This window comes from Euwallacea fornicatus, chromosome 13, assembly GCF_040115645.1.
Source record: "Euwallacea fornicatus isolate EFF26 chromosome 13, ASM4011564v1, whole genome shotgun sequence".
In the NCBI taxonomy this organism is placed as follows: domain Eukaryota; kingdom Metazoa; phylum Arthropoda; class Insecta; order Coleoptera; family Curculionidae; genus Euwallacea; species Euwallacea fornicatus.
Window position 1 is genome coordinate 4,590,200 of NC_089553.1, and position 14,262 is coordinate 4,604,461.

At 39.0% G+C, this 14,262-nt stretch overlaps 2 protein-coding genes across 12 annotated transcripts in view; one reads left to right on the forward strand and one right to left on the reverse strand.

Annotated features, from left to right (window-relative positions):
• Positions 1–14,262, reverse strand: part of LOC136342915 (ribosome biogenesis protein BRX1 homolog) — a 60,029-nt gene that overhangs the window by 20,710 nt on the left and 25,057 nt on the right. The gene's annotated exons all lie outside the window — the stretch shown is intronic.
• CLIP-190 (Cytoplasmic linker protein 190) overlaps positions 1–14,262 on the forward strand; it is a 35,862-nt gene that overhangs the window by 754 nt on the left and 20,846 nt on the right. For 3 of the 11 annotated variants that reach the window (XM_066289179.1, XM_066289181.1, XM_066289183.1), the window contains exon 1: positions 2,609–2,875. The exons of 5 other annotated variants lie outside the window; for them this stretch is intronic. In XM_066289179.1, the coding sequence (XP_066145276.1) occupies positions 2,863–2,875 (13 nt within the window). In that variant the 5' untranslated portion in view covers positions 2,609–2,862. Of the gene's footprint in view, positions 1–2,607; positions 2,876–14,262 lie in introns of those variants that run through there. 3 more of the 11 variants (XM_066289180.1, XM_066289176.1, XM_066289177.1) reach the window with 3 other exon arrangements.

Here is a 14,262-nt window from a genome sequence, read left to right on the forward strand (position 1 = left end):
TCTTCACTGAATGTGAGTGAGTTATGAGTTCTTTGTTGCATAAGTGTACGGACATTTTTGTTTGGCTGTTTTGCTGTTTTGTTCACAAGTGTTTGTTGTGGTGAAGAATATCAGGTAAGTAGGGAAAATAAATATTGGTGCTATTTAAATGTTGTTGCATTGGGTATTTGTGGCATTTTTGGGACTTCCAATGCTGATAGCATATAATTATGATAAACAAAGACTAGCAAGATTAACAAAAAATTGGGATAAAAAAAGCAAATCAGTAACACATCAATATATAATAATGGATATCAATAATAAATGGGCGTAATCAATTCGATCAAAGTCTCAAGTTGAATATTGATTGGTATTAATTAATAAAATAGAGTTGTTCCTCTCTTCAATCCCTGTAATAGATGTTGCTTAAAGTGGATTTTGGAGAAATGAGTCATCACAGAGAATGAGTCACATATGTTGTTGTTTAATTTACAAAAGATTTGCTATCTAGGTCAACACAATTTTTTTTTTTTTTTTTTTTAATATGACGAAAGAAAAATTTGCCCACATTGATTAGCATCGGCACCACAGGTCGAGAACATGATTTCCCTGTGCGGTACCGACATTTTCTTTTCTCAGATTCGCATGTAATTTCAAACTTATAAATAAAAAAAGTTCGCATGAGAACATACGGTGCAGGGCTCGCCCTTGCCTATTTGCAGCGGCGCACAACCTTTTTCCCTTAATAACAGCACATAAAATAGGTTGGCCAAACGTTCTCGTACGGCTGTGTTCACGTAGAGATTGTGTTCGAAACTTGCGCATGCGATATTAATCGCGAATTGCAGAAAAAATAGTGTACGCATCACATTAGAAAATTTGATTTTCCGCCACTGATCGCTGTTGAATCATTCGGCGTTGTATTTGCATCGTCGGCAGAGAATGTGTTATTTTTCCTACTAGATGCGCAATACAGGTATCACCAGTTCAATTCGGGACGTGGGAACTACGCAAGTGGCAAGGGGCAAATTAGTTTCGTATTTTTATTTATTTATTATTATTTTTTTAAATAAATTGTATATTTCTTCGTTATGGTCGACCTCAAGTGCATCATTGACGAATGCGATCTGAACTCGCCGATATTTGTTTGTACTCTTTCGGTGGGTTCAAGACTGAGACGAGGACAAGGGCTGCGGACTTGAGATCAATTGATAAACGGAACGGTCCGTTTATCGTTTAAAACGAAATCGGAAAGTAAACAAATCGAACGGCACAGGTAAAGCACATAAGGAATTTCGATTTTAACGGACGGAGTCCGTTTACATGTATCGCCGCTTTTTGTTGTGATAAATTGAAAAAATTCCATTGCCCCGAAGGCAACGAAATCGATGCTAATTGGATCATCGAAGTGGAGACGTCGGTCGGATTGACTTCGATTTTTCGTCTCTGTCGGAGACACATTAAACCTCCTGCGGTCCTTGTCCCACTTGTTCAATTCACACGCTCGGACTTGAATTCGCGATCCTGTGTACTATCGAGGCGCTCGGTACCAACCATAGTGCTCTCACGAGCGGTTCGTGTAAGGGCTCTAACTAAGCCAAATCGACTTTTTTTTGACGAAAACTGGACCTTCTAATCAGAACTATAAGGCAGCCACAATACCCGAAGGTTTTCGCATCTGCGATGATTCGACGTGTTAACGCAAAAAAAACGTCGCAAATTCTATGTACTTTGTATTTTCCCAAAGAACCTTTCCTGTTGTTAACGTAACATCGTTAATTATTTATCTTGACCATTGAATTTTTTATTCGCTTACGTAATCCATTTAACTGCACCCACGCCGGGTTTGTTGCATGTGGGATCAACTATAGGATGCTGGTATTTGCGGTTCCGAGTAGAAAAAGCTCATTAAAGCTCGCTCGTTTCGTCTTAAATGTCGCTAATATTTAAAAATTGTCGGGGTCGACGACATTGCGGTTTGGCAAATTATATTGTTTTCAGCATTTTGACGAAGCGTTTTTTTTGATCATGCGAACGGCCCAAATTGTCCAAATATTTCTCCATTGAACCCGAACGGTTCTCGGCGCTTTCCGAGCTTACGATTGTAAAGTGGAGAACCCTGGGGAAAAATCTTGAATCGCTACGAATTCAGTGCGACCACTCTACTGCTTAGCGCAGCTGGAAAATGGACTGCGCTAATTGTGCTATTAATAGCGCTAAAAATGCGTTTTCACATTGAATAATTTTATTATGTTAATGGCAGTTGGTATAGAGGATGTGGTGGTCTGCGTGTGTTTACGTCTAGGTGGCTGTCTACCTAACTGCCCCCGTAGGAACTGAAAGTCAAATTTGGGCCCCAAATGTCGCGCAGCAGAGCAAACACTTCCACTCACGAGTTACCCGCCTCGTTTTGGAAACATCCTCCCGTTCGGTAAAGCACCCAGTTGCCCGAACTGCTGATTGTGGGATTTTTACCCGCTAACGCGCCATCTGTCCTAATTATTTCGGACCTGATGCCTACCGATGCTCATTCTATAGGGTGGTCATTATTTACCTCGCCGCACCGTGGACTTTTTACTAATATGCACATTCGGTTAATCGCGCCCCGGTGAGTTCAGCCGAATCCCGCGATCCGTTCATCCTCTGGCGTCCGACACTCATTTGTACCATTGTTTCTGGCACGCCCTGTACACATGCATGCCCACAATCTACCTTTTGTGGCTCACTGTGCACCACCAAGTTCTGCTCATTCCTGCTTAGATCTTGACGGTTCGACCACACCGTACCACTCTTCGTCAGGTTCTCGATGTGTTGTTATTTCTCCTCCAGTCGGAACGTTTAGCGGGGTTTCTGAGTTGTGAAATCTTGGATAACTTGGATAAGATGAGTTTCTTTGGTGAGTTTTTCCACGTTTTGGATACCCGTTTATTAGTAAGGTTTTTACGTGAGATGTGCAGATGTTCCGCGTAGGGATGAGGGATTGTTGAAAATTGCGCGAAGAGCGAAAACAGTGGCGTTCCCAAGGGTGCTACCCGATTAATTTTTAATATATTTTTTTTCGTAATTAACACGAATCCGATTGTAAACTGTCTTTTTGAACGTCGCGACGAATTCGCCTGTTGCGGTGTTAACGCAACATGAGACTTGCCGAATCAGACCGCTCATTAGCGTGCGACCATTAAGTGGAAATTGTCGCTCGTTGTAATTGACTCGTAGCAAGTGCATCGCCATAGGGAAAATCGAATTTTCATCAATAACATTCTACACGGAGGATCGTCGGTTTTCCTCATTTAGGAGTCCGTCTGGTGGCAGTCCATTTGCATTAAATGGGCGAACGTTTAAAACGTAGAATTCAGGTGTAAACAATGATTGACCATGATAATAAACCCACAATCGTTATTAGCAACCGTTTAATTTTAGTAGTTGTTAAAAGTGCATGCGGCGTGCCACCCTTAAGTCGAACCGGCCTACGATCTGTTCGTTTAAAAGTCCGATCGCAAGAGCAATTTAACAGATCTTTAAAGAAGGCTTAAACGTTCTAGTGGAAATAAATTTAATTATAACTTCCAATCAAGCTCCGAGTTAATTACTGTGTCAAGTATGTCTCGATCGAAAGCATTGATCGCATTGGAAAATCGGATTGGAAAGTGCGTCGAGAAGAGCGCGATCAAAGTCATCTGAGTGTTCAGACGTAGAATACAACTCAGATTTAAGAAATTCTCAGTTTTCTTCGCTTTCATACCGAAGTTGGAAAATCCGAAAAATTTTATGTTTGATTTTCAAAAGTGTATTTCGCTGTTTCCATCGGCAAACTACATGGATAATATAACGTCTAAAATAACAAATATGATGTCATCTATGTACAGTATTAGTATACGGCTTGGAAAAATTACCATTTTACTGCCGTTCGGTCTATTATCTGATCGAAGGAAAACAATGTAGGATGAAGCATTTTCGTGGGCACGGTCATGATGATGCTTGCAAAAATTGAAAAACAGCCATTGAGAATAAGAACGTTGAAATTACCTACAGGTAATGCATGCGTGATCATCCACGGACGTATTTCTAACGTATAGATTTTAATGAGGTTTTTCAACCGCAGGCTCCAAGGAAGGTTTTTTGAGTTAAATCGAAGTTAGTCGTCACGTTTTATCTACGAAATTTCGTTGAGCTTCATCGAGAAGACGAATGTTAAAATAACAGGCGCGCTAGGGCTACGGCTTAGGGGCGCACTTTTGTCATTAAAGGCGTATTAATCTTCATTGTGAGGCAATGGACGTGGGAGGCAATTTTTTAATAAAGGAATTGAAAAAGCTAAAGGGGTTTCCTTACGTGCCTTGTTGATTAATAAATTTTCTTCTTGAATCTCGCGGTAAAATTACGTCGCTCAAGAGCGCTGAAGCTTTGAAGAAATGGGGCGTATTTACAAGGCATTGAGCACTTGACGGTAAGGCACTGACTTACTGCAGCAATGCTTAGAACGGATTGAAATGCTGTCTTTTTGTACAAATTGTTCTAGACGTTTCCGGTGGTAAACGTTTGGACGAGAAGTTGAAGAACTGTGCGTCGAAGCGACCGGCATTTTCCAAGCTTTAACAAAACCTCACTAATATCCATTTTTTTCCATTTTTTTTTTTAGCATACTGAAGCATTTCAACGGTCGATGCGATGCGACACTAAGCTGATACGAACAATTCTATGCCACGCCATGTTTAATTTTGATGTTAAGGCTCGACGCAAGTTCGCCCTTAAAAAAAAAAACCATGTGGTTATGGTTGAAAGCTTGGAAAATGCCCTTCTTCAATGACCGTCCTTGAAAATATCACTAGTAATGTCATTTGAAAGTCGCAGGTTGCAAACTGTTAGCAGCAGCGGATTACGCATGCCCGCGCTTTGGACGTTTGCGCGACTGCTCGAAGCACGTGTGTGCGCATAGAGCGTTTGAAAACTTTGCTTGATGTTGTGTATATGTTATCGGTCGTATCTTACGGCCCCCACTGTATCTCTAGAAAGTGTCCTGTACGCCTGACATGTCAGTCCGTGCGATCGTAAAAAACGATTAAGACACCACCCATAGTTATTTTCTTATAAATCATACGATACACATGTTGACAAAATATCGTGTATTTTCCTTCAAGTTCAAGGCTACTGAGTCAAGGTGTACATCATCTAGCCCAAAATCATGTGGGATTTAAGTAAACACGGCAGGTAATAATTTAATTACCACCTCTCAATTTGCTTCTTTACGTGTAATTTATTGCCGGAATCCCCTCTCGTTCTGTAAAATTCATGTTACACAATGCCAAATTATGCAACTTGCCACGGTAACTTGGAACTGTCGTATATAGAATTTGTCTGAAGTCGTGAACAATAACAAGCGACATGGAGTGCCGCAACACCGCGTGCCTGGGAACAACAACAAATCTTATTTACATACAAAAATAGCCATTCTTTCCATTATAGAAGTCACCTTGAGAAGCATTTATTTAATATGTTCTTTATTCTCGGGAAAATTCGCCTCAAGCCTTGTTTCCTTGAGATTGTTAAAACATCCGTGAAATAATCGGTTACACGAGAGATGTACAGGGCGATTCATTAATAGTGGGACAACCGAAAGCTGGAGGTACTACACGTCAAATTGTGACGATTAGAGAGATTATGCCTCATCCTAAAGTTGATAGTTGCGGATATACGGGGTGATTTTTTTAACTTGCCGATGGACCGAGGCAGATGAAAGGTGATGTTATTTTAAGAAAAAATTCATAAAGGCATCTGTACGTCCGATTTTAATTATTTAAAGATTTTGAGGACTCCAAAGTATTGTGCACATTACCTATTTGTTACTAACAATTGTCCCGATGAGGCAGTTGAGAATTAAAATATTACAGCAGTTGCTCAAAGCGTCCTCCTTTTGCTGGAATATCTGCTACACGACGACGAAGTAACGAATTTCCCACCCGAATCAACTTATCTTGACGATTTCTAATATGGTTACTGCAACTGCAATAGTCGTGAATCAGCACGAGAATATCAAGAAAGATACCCAGATAGGCATCAACCTCACCATACGATTTTTGTCCAATCCTTCTGCAGATAGCGAGGAACGGGTAATCTTGCTCCAGCAAAAACTGTTCAATAAAAGTAACGTCTCAGCATCGGAGGGGACTCTTAACAACAGTTTACTGGACTTGTCTGTGCTTGAAGAAGGCCTAAATGCAGGTTCCTTCAAAAGTTTTTGGGACGATGCACTTTTCCATTTACTTGATGAGGACATACCACTTAATACAATTCAAAGTATCCACCATGGTGGTGCACCACCTCATCGGGAGGCGGCAGTCAAATGGTTAAACCAAAAATTTTAGAAATAATCGGTTTGGTAATGTCGGTCCGGTTCTATGGCCACCGCGATCTCCCGACTTAAATCCCTTGGATTTCGATTTGTGGGGTTAAAAAAAAAACAAATTGTGTATCAACAGATAATTGATACAAGAGAACAGTTATATAGAATGCACGTGGCTGATGCTGATATAACAAATCATCCAGACATGCTGATTCGGGTGAAAATGCATTACTTTGTCGTTGTGATGCGTGCATTTTTGCAAAAGGACATTTTGAGCAACTTCTATCATACTTTTTCTTTCGACTGTCTCATCTGAGTAATTTTTAGTAATGTATAGGTAATGTAGAGAAAACTATGAAGTTGAAGAATTGAGTAATTTTACTACATCAATCGGGGGTTTTATAACTAATAATTGGTTGATGCGTTACGATTTCTTACGCATCCGTTAATTCACCCAAACATACTCCTGATTAGGCGGTTAATGTCGTCCTGGGGTACTTCATTCCAGGCAACTTCTATCTCATGTCGAAGCGTTGTAAGATTGCGAGGGGGCGGCTGTAAAGTTCGCGACCTCCTGCCCGTAATGGCCTATACGTGTTCAATTGGAGACAAATCTTGAGGTCTGGGAGGCCAAGGCGGCACTTCAATCTGAGCGCATGTAAATCACTCCAACGCTACCCTCGGGTTACGTGTGGTCGGGCATTACTTTCTTGACAGATAAGATTTTGAGGAGATTTTGAGTATGGAACTGAACAAGGTTCCACTGTTTCTTGGATGCACCGTTGTGAGGTCACCTTGCCTTTAATAGACAATAAAGGCGGCCTAAACTTATAGGCAGTGGCGTCCCACACCGTAATACCAACAACACGATGAACATGCTTATCGACAAAAAATTGTGGATCTCGTCGTTCCCCCCGCCGGTTTCTCACCCTCGCTTAACGGCCATGCATGTCCAAACAGAACCCGGATTCGTTTAATTGTTCTCCATTCTACCAAAATCGATTTTGGCTCTGCTCCGGAGTTAAAGGTAAAACAAATTGTGATCGGTATGATTACAGACCAAACCTTCGGATTGGCCGGTATGCATTTCGCACTCCAATGGCTCTGCCGTGGTGTTCCACAGATCGCCGATGGGAAATTGCTCTGGTGGTTGAGCGGTCTGGTCTCGCGACCTCGTCGGGTAGCTGCGACGTCAAAAGTTTGTTTTTCTATCCTTCGAAAAAAATATTAAAAGAAGGAAGTGTCCAAGGCACGCGGGCCGATAAAACTGAAGATGTAGTCACACTTTTCTTGTGGCATCGAGTATTTATACAAAGTGTTGTCGAAATCGGAACATTTGTGCTGGTTGTTGGGGTTTCTACGTCACGTGGTGTAATGTTCGATCAGGAGCATTTCGTGCGTTAATTTCTTTCTTTGTTAGTCAGCCAAGACGACCTGTCACTCACGCGAATTCCAGCGAAGGCAGGAGCAACATTTCGTGTTTCATATTTTAAATCGCAGTTAATTATTGAAGTCACGTAGCCGTTTCTAGTTAAGAAATACAAAAAACTACAAAAGATTTAAATTATATCCGCGGATTGTTTACGGATTGGCATATTATCCCCATTTCATGTAGGTGGTAAGTCGTGAACAATAAAATCGGGATTAGAGTCTATGGGTGCGGTCGTACGAAGAAGGAAATAAATTATGTGCATTAGTTTGCATTCGAATTTAGGTTTTAAGTGCTCTAAATTTGGAGCGACTTAAATTACTCCCTGAAACATCCAATTGTAAAAAAAAAAAAAAAATTTGCTTCCCTTTGACAATAATTATTTAATGGCGGTTTTCTCTGAAACCGTTGCTTCTGGCGATTTCAATAAAGTACATCTTTATTAACAAATGAAGAGGTAGAGAAATCCCCTTTCCCAGTCCAAACTAACATACGGGGAGCACCAAAAAATTTGCGGCGGCTTAGAAGAGGCCCTAATCGCCGCAGGTGGCGCCCTCTAGAAGATACAGCTAAATGGTGCATAAACTTGAATTTCTCATCCCAAAGAACCTCTGGATGCACAATTTTACAAACTTAGCTGGAAGAAATCGCAAGACATCAACGAGAATGTAATTTATTTTTTCAACTTTGACACCCCGTATCTTTGTTGCTATCGACTTGGGTACTAAGGTAAGCTGGGTTAAATTTAATCCTTACCTCGTGCTCTATCGCTCCCTTAAAGGAATGTATCGCGTTACCAAACACCCTGTACATGCGAAATAAGTTCAATGTGTTAACACGGGCGCTATTCGCGTTATGAAAAATCCCTTTTTTATTTCAAAATTTGTGCCTTTTTTAGCTGCCAACGAATACAAAATTTCGATATGGTAGATATGTTGGTGCCTCTAGCTGCTACGCTTCTTCCTCGCTACATTCATTGGGTTAAATTGCACGAAACATGCCCCTTTGGGGTACCAAACGGATACCACTCGTCAAACGAATTTCATCATAGTTTGCACGGTTTTTGCTTATTAAGTTAAATTTACGTAAACTTCGTACTATGAACCGTCACAACCCATCAATATGAGTCATTTCGTGACCTTTCCAATTCCTAATTATTCAATTCGAACTTGAAAATTTGTGACATTTAACTCTGGTTACGTTACGTACTGGTTTCATTGGTTTGTACAGCAAGTGGTACTTTTTCTTGTGACCTAGTCATGACGATCACTCCTATGCGAAATATCAAAGGCGAAAATATGGTATTTGTGCTAATGTCACACGTACACTATCGTTCATATGCGGAGCAACTGAGTAAAAATTTAAAATAAGCATATTTCCCAAAAAACATGTTTTTTTCTGATTAATAAAATGTATTTCTTGTTTTTCCAAATATTGTTAGGGTACAGATATGTTTTCAATACATTTTCTTTATGTCCCCTTTTCCAGACTATTTTCTTTTTCGTAGAGTTCATATGTAAGTCGAGCAACCAATTTGTTTAGCTATGTTCTTGTGCAATATCGACTTCACTACTCATAGTATCGCGTGAAAATAGTTCAAAATACCATGAGGCGTTCATTCATCACATCAATTAAAAGAACAAATTTAGGGTGATTTCTAACTTTAAAAATAGAAGAGTCTTAGATGAACTTCCGACGTGGGGCTGAACACCGAAACCTGACAAAGTGGCGGACGGAAGATTAAAAATTTTATCGATCCAGGATCCGCTATAGAATGCAAATCGCATACAACAACTGTTATGCGTGTGTCAGTATCAGTAACTACCATAAAACCAGATTAAGAAGCGCTGATTTATAGGGGAGTAAATGGGCGAAGAAGCCTTGGATTTCGAAGTAAAATGGAAAGGCTAAATTGCATTTTACGAAAGAGTATGTTTTCGTATGAGAAATGAAAAACTATCTATTTCTCAAATGAAAGTCGATTTAAACTGTACAGATCAGATGGGATTTGTTAGTTCAGTAGACCAATTAATCAACGGTTTATTACGAAATATACTAACTCGACTGTTAAACATGGAGATGGCGGTGTTATAGTTTATGGGCGCTTCGGAGGGTTCGGCATGGGGCCATTAGCAAAATTGATGGTATTATAGATCGATGTGTTTACAAAAATATTCTGGAAAATCACATTTTGTCCTGGGCAGAAGTAAATATGAGCCTTCGGTAGATGTTCCAAATTAATTAAGGGGTGGTTAGCCCCACATAACATTGAAGTGACGATCTGGCCGACTCAAAGCCCCGACCTGAACCCCATGGAGAACTGGTAGCATGAAATTGACAGAATAATTCATAAGAAAAGAATAAGAAATATAGCGGATTTGTTCAAAGAAGTTCAAAATACTTGGAATTTTATTTCTGAAAATTATATTAAGAAATTATTAATGTCTGGGAAGGACAGATCTTGTGAATTAATTAAAAATAGGGGATACGCTACTAAATACAAAATACAAGATTTAATTGTAAAGAAAAATATAAGAAATGTTTTAATTGGTCTACTTGTGAGCCATATGTTTTGCAATTTTTTTACAGTTGAAAAACATTTAACAAATTAACTTTAACATTAATAATTAATGTAATATACTATATCACGTTCATGTTGTTATTAAAAAAAAAATTAATTAAAAGGTTGCTTTATACATGCGCGATAGTGCACATATGTACATATGCAGGTATCCAACTCGTCACGATTCTAAAAGACACGCGGTATTAGAATTATAGTCACAGTGAATCGCGCGAGCACTTTCTGTGGGAAAGGTAGTTTCTTCAGGTGTGGCGTCACGGTTTCCATTATTTTGGAAAAATTCTAGCTAGTTCAGCGCGTTTTTTTGAAGAATTTTTGAAAAAACTCAACCGTACGTTCGAAAAAAATAGAAAACATATATAATTTCAAGTAGAAGGCAATGGACACGGTCAAGGCACCTCAACGCTATGCGCATTTTTAATGAGGTCTTTGTTTATGCGGGTTAAGTTAATTAACAGAATCCCGACTACCGCAGCTATTAAATTCAGAAGGTTATGGTCAGCGGTTCTAAGAGGTGATTAGCCAGTATTTTTCGAAACGTATAGGGCGTCCCAGAAAAATACGGACAAAAGGATGACGCAAATTTCTCAAAAGAAAGTGCGTCGGTTCGAGCTGATTTGTCGGATCGATCTGGAGAATGTGGGAAAATGAATGCTACGTTGTCGTCCTGAAGGGATTCAATCGAAAAGTCAGTTTAAGTCGATGAAATAGTTTCCGTTCTTTAATGCACCGATAGTTCGAACTACTCGTCATAATTAAACAATTTTGCACACATTATTTTCGAAAACTTTGTAAACAACTTCGACCTTAACAAAAACCGCTAGAAATTCCCACGTCCAAGACTTCATTAAGATCTCGCTGGTAAAATAACACTCGTTCTTCTTATGATACAGGTGATATAAGATTGTAACCTATTAATGGTTGCGTAGGTTGGTAGGTGTAGGAAGCACCTGCCGACTTGTGTTCGAAAATTCACGTATGGAATACTTCTTCAGCGATGAATAACAGCCGTAGCATCTACTATTTGCTTCCTATGTTAAGGCAGTTGTTGAGCCCCCATGAAGCATTAATCATGAAAATGCTAATTTTCGCTCATTGAATCGGACACTCAACTACAAAAAGTCACGTTAAATAAAAAGCAATTTGTATGAGTAACAGGACAATCAAGCAGTCGGAAATAAACATACAGAGTGTTCGATTTGTTTGCAGCAGGATTTCAACCACGTATCGTACGCATGAAAGTAATATTAGTTTGTTATATAGACGCCATTCGAGAAATATTTTGTTAAGGAAATACAGGGTGTTGAAGTTTCAATGAATCTTCTGTAACTGACAAAGTTCTTGAGATATTTAGCTCAAATCTTGAGCCTAAGCTACGCTTTAGGGTCTACATGATTAGATAATATTAGGTGATCATGGAAATCTACAGAGCGATATTTTTTGGTGCTGTGACCCATCTTATCGTCCAAATTTTGTTTGTGGTGCTTCGTATCGTGTGTAATTTTTAGAATATAAATTCCCCGTTCAATTTAGGACCTTTTATGTATTTTGACCGTTTTGGTGTCTGTAACCGTTTTTTAGTTATTGGCAAAATACTAAAGTAGTGCGCACTACTTTCTTCATCGGGTAGGTATGGTTGGTTTCTGACACTTCTGACGTTACGTTTTCTGACACGCTACTACGATTAAACTGAAGTAGGGATTTATTCATTGACAATCCAGGAGCAAAGTGAATTTTGAAGAGAAGAGGAATAAAGTAGACGAGAGAACAACAGTGACTAAAAATACTGAATAAATTAACCCCGGTAATTAATTTGATAATAAAATCATTTGAATCAGTATCAAATAATAATTATTACAGAAATCGTTCAAAACGATCGCCATTACGTTCTCTACATAAATTAGAACGTTGCCATAAAGACCGCCTGATAAGCTCTTCTTGAGAATTTACAGGAATATAGGATGCCTTTACCTTCACAAATTCCCAAACATAAAAATCTGGAAGTGCTAGATCGGGCGATCCAGGAGGCCAAGCAATTGTTCCTCCACGACCTGCCCGTCTTTGTGGATAGTTTGCGTTTAGCCAATTCCTCACCACTACGGAGTACTGCGAAGAACAGCCATGTAATTATGTTATTAACATATGTTCAAAATTTGAGCTAAATATCTCAAAAACTTTAGCAGCTACAAAAGATAAATCGAAAGAAATACAAAGCTTCGATGCCCTGTATTTTTTTAACAAAGCACTTCTCGAGCACAGTTTATATGACAAAATAATCATATTTTTATGCGTAGAATACGTGGTTAAAATCTTGCTACAAAAAACCCGGACACTCTGTATTGCAACACCTAAGCATACCAGTTTCCTTTACGGATTCTGGCGTTGCGTCGATATGAGTTTTATAAATCAGTTCATTAATAATCGGTTGTGACATTCCATAGGTAATGACCACTTTAATGAGTTTCCTTAGTAGCGATTGTTATAAAATATCGAAATGACGTGCCGTAAGGTAACATTTCCGCGCGTCAAGAATGCTCCTTACTGCAGGCTGTGCAGGTAATGTGCTGCTTACTGCACGGTAAAAGATGAAATATTTCAAGACACGAATTGAATAGTATCTTAGTTAATCTTTTATTAGTTTCTTCACCTGGTTATTTGGTGAATATACGTTTCTGTAGATTTAATATCTGCGCATGTAGCACTTACAACATTTTCATCCCACGCACTGTATTGAGAATATCCATGTAGGTTAACATACTTCGATTGATACGAACTTCATTGCAAAACAATGTTTAAACCATTCTAACGCCTTGCGTGTCAAGGTGCAAGAAAACGTACGATGTCTGCCATTACCGCTAACATTGTAACCTCTTATCTTATTTTATTGCATTCAACGCATACATAAATAGACTGATTTATTGTATCAATAAAATATAAAACCGTATTTTGTTGCAACGGTTTTTGCAATATACTGGTTGCGTTCTAACACGGATGTCTTGAGAGATACAGTGGCGTTCGTGGAATTAAGAACGTGGCATAAAAAAAAATGAAAATATAGTTTTGAAGTAAACTTGTAAAGAATCAAGACCCTTTTTTTAACGACTTCTATTAGATCACAAGAGCGTTGAACGATGTAAATTTTAAGAAAATTACAATAGTCAAAGCAGAAAAAAATAATAATTTTTTTCATACAAAATTTAATAAAATCATCAGACATATAATTAAGGACGATGCATTTAAACAAATAAAGATATTTAAAAAAAATTCAAACTAAAAATAACTAGTAACGAAGTTGGACACTTTTCAACTTCTAAACTAAAATTTGACACAGACTTAATCAGTACCAGACATCGTTCCTTAGGAAAAGAGTACCACTGAAATTTGGATTATTTTAGTTTCGTTATCTTAAAGCCTTCTTTACACCGTTCCACAAATTTTCAGTCGGATTCAGGTCTGGCCCGCAGGAAGGCCATCTCAGACGAGGCACAGAATTCTGGTCAACCAAACCACAGATACTGACCGCAGTATGCGTCTGAATCGTTGTTTTGCCGAAATTGCAAGCAAGTTCTTTTCGGCGTACGACAGCAGTACAGTTTCCACGATATCCTTATGTTGGACCTGATTCATAATGGTCTCTATGTCACGAACAGGGCCTACCCTGGACCGGGAAAAACAATCCCACCTTTAAATCAATTCACCTCCATGTTTCATTGCGATTGTGGTGTACTTGTGATTCTACTCCTGGTTTATGGTATCTTAGATGTGCGATAATTGTTTAAGTAAATCGTAAAATTTCCATTAAAATCGGCTAAAGCGCTTTTAAGCTTCCAATAAATAAACCGAAACAAAAACTTAGCACCTGGTAGTTCGGAAACGAAGCACTTTCGAACCCGCGTTCATGTGAACTTTTTTCGATATTTTGCCGAGAAGAAT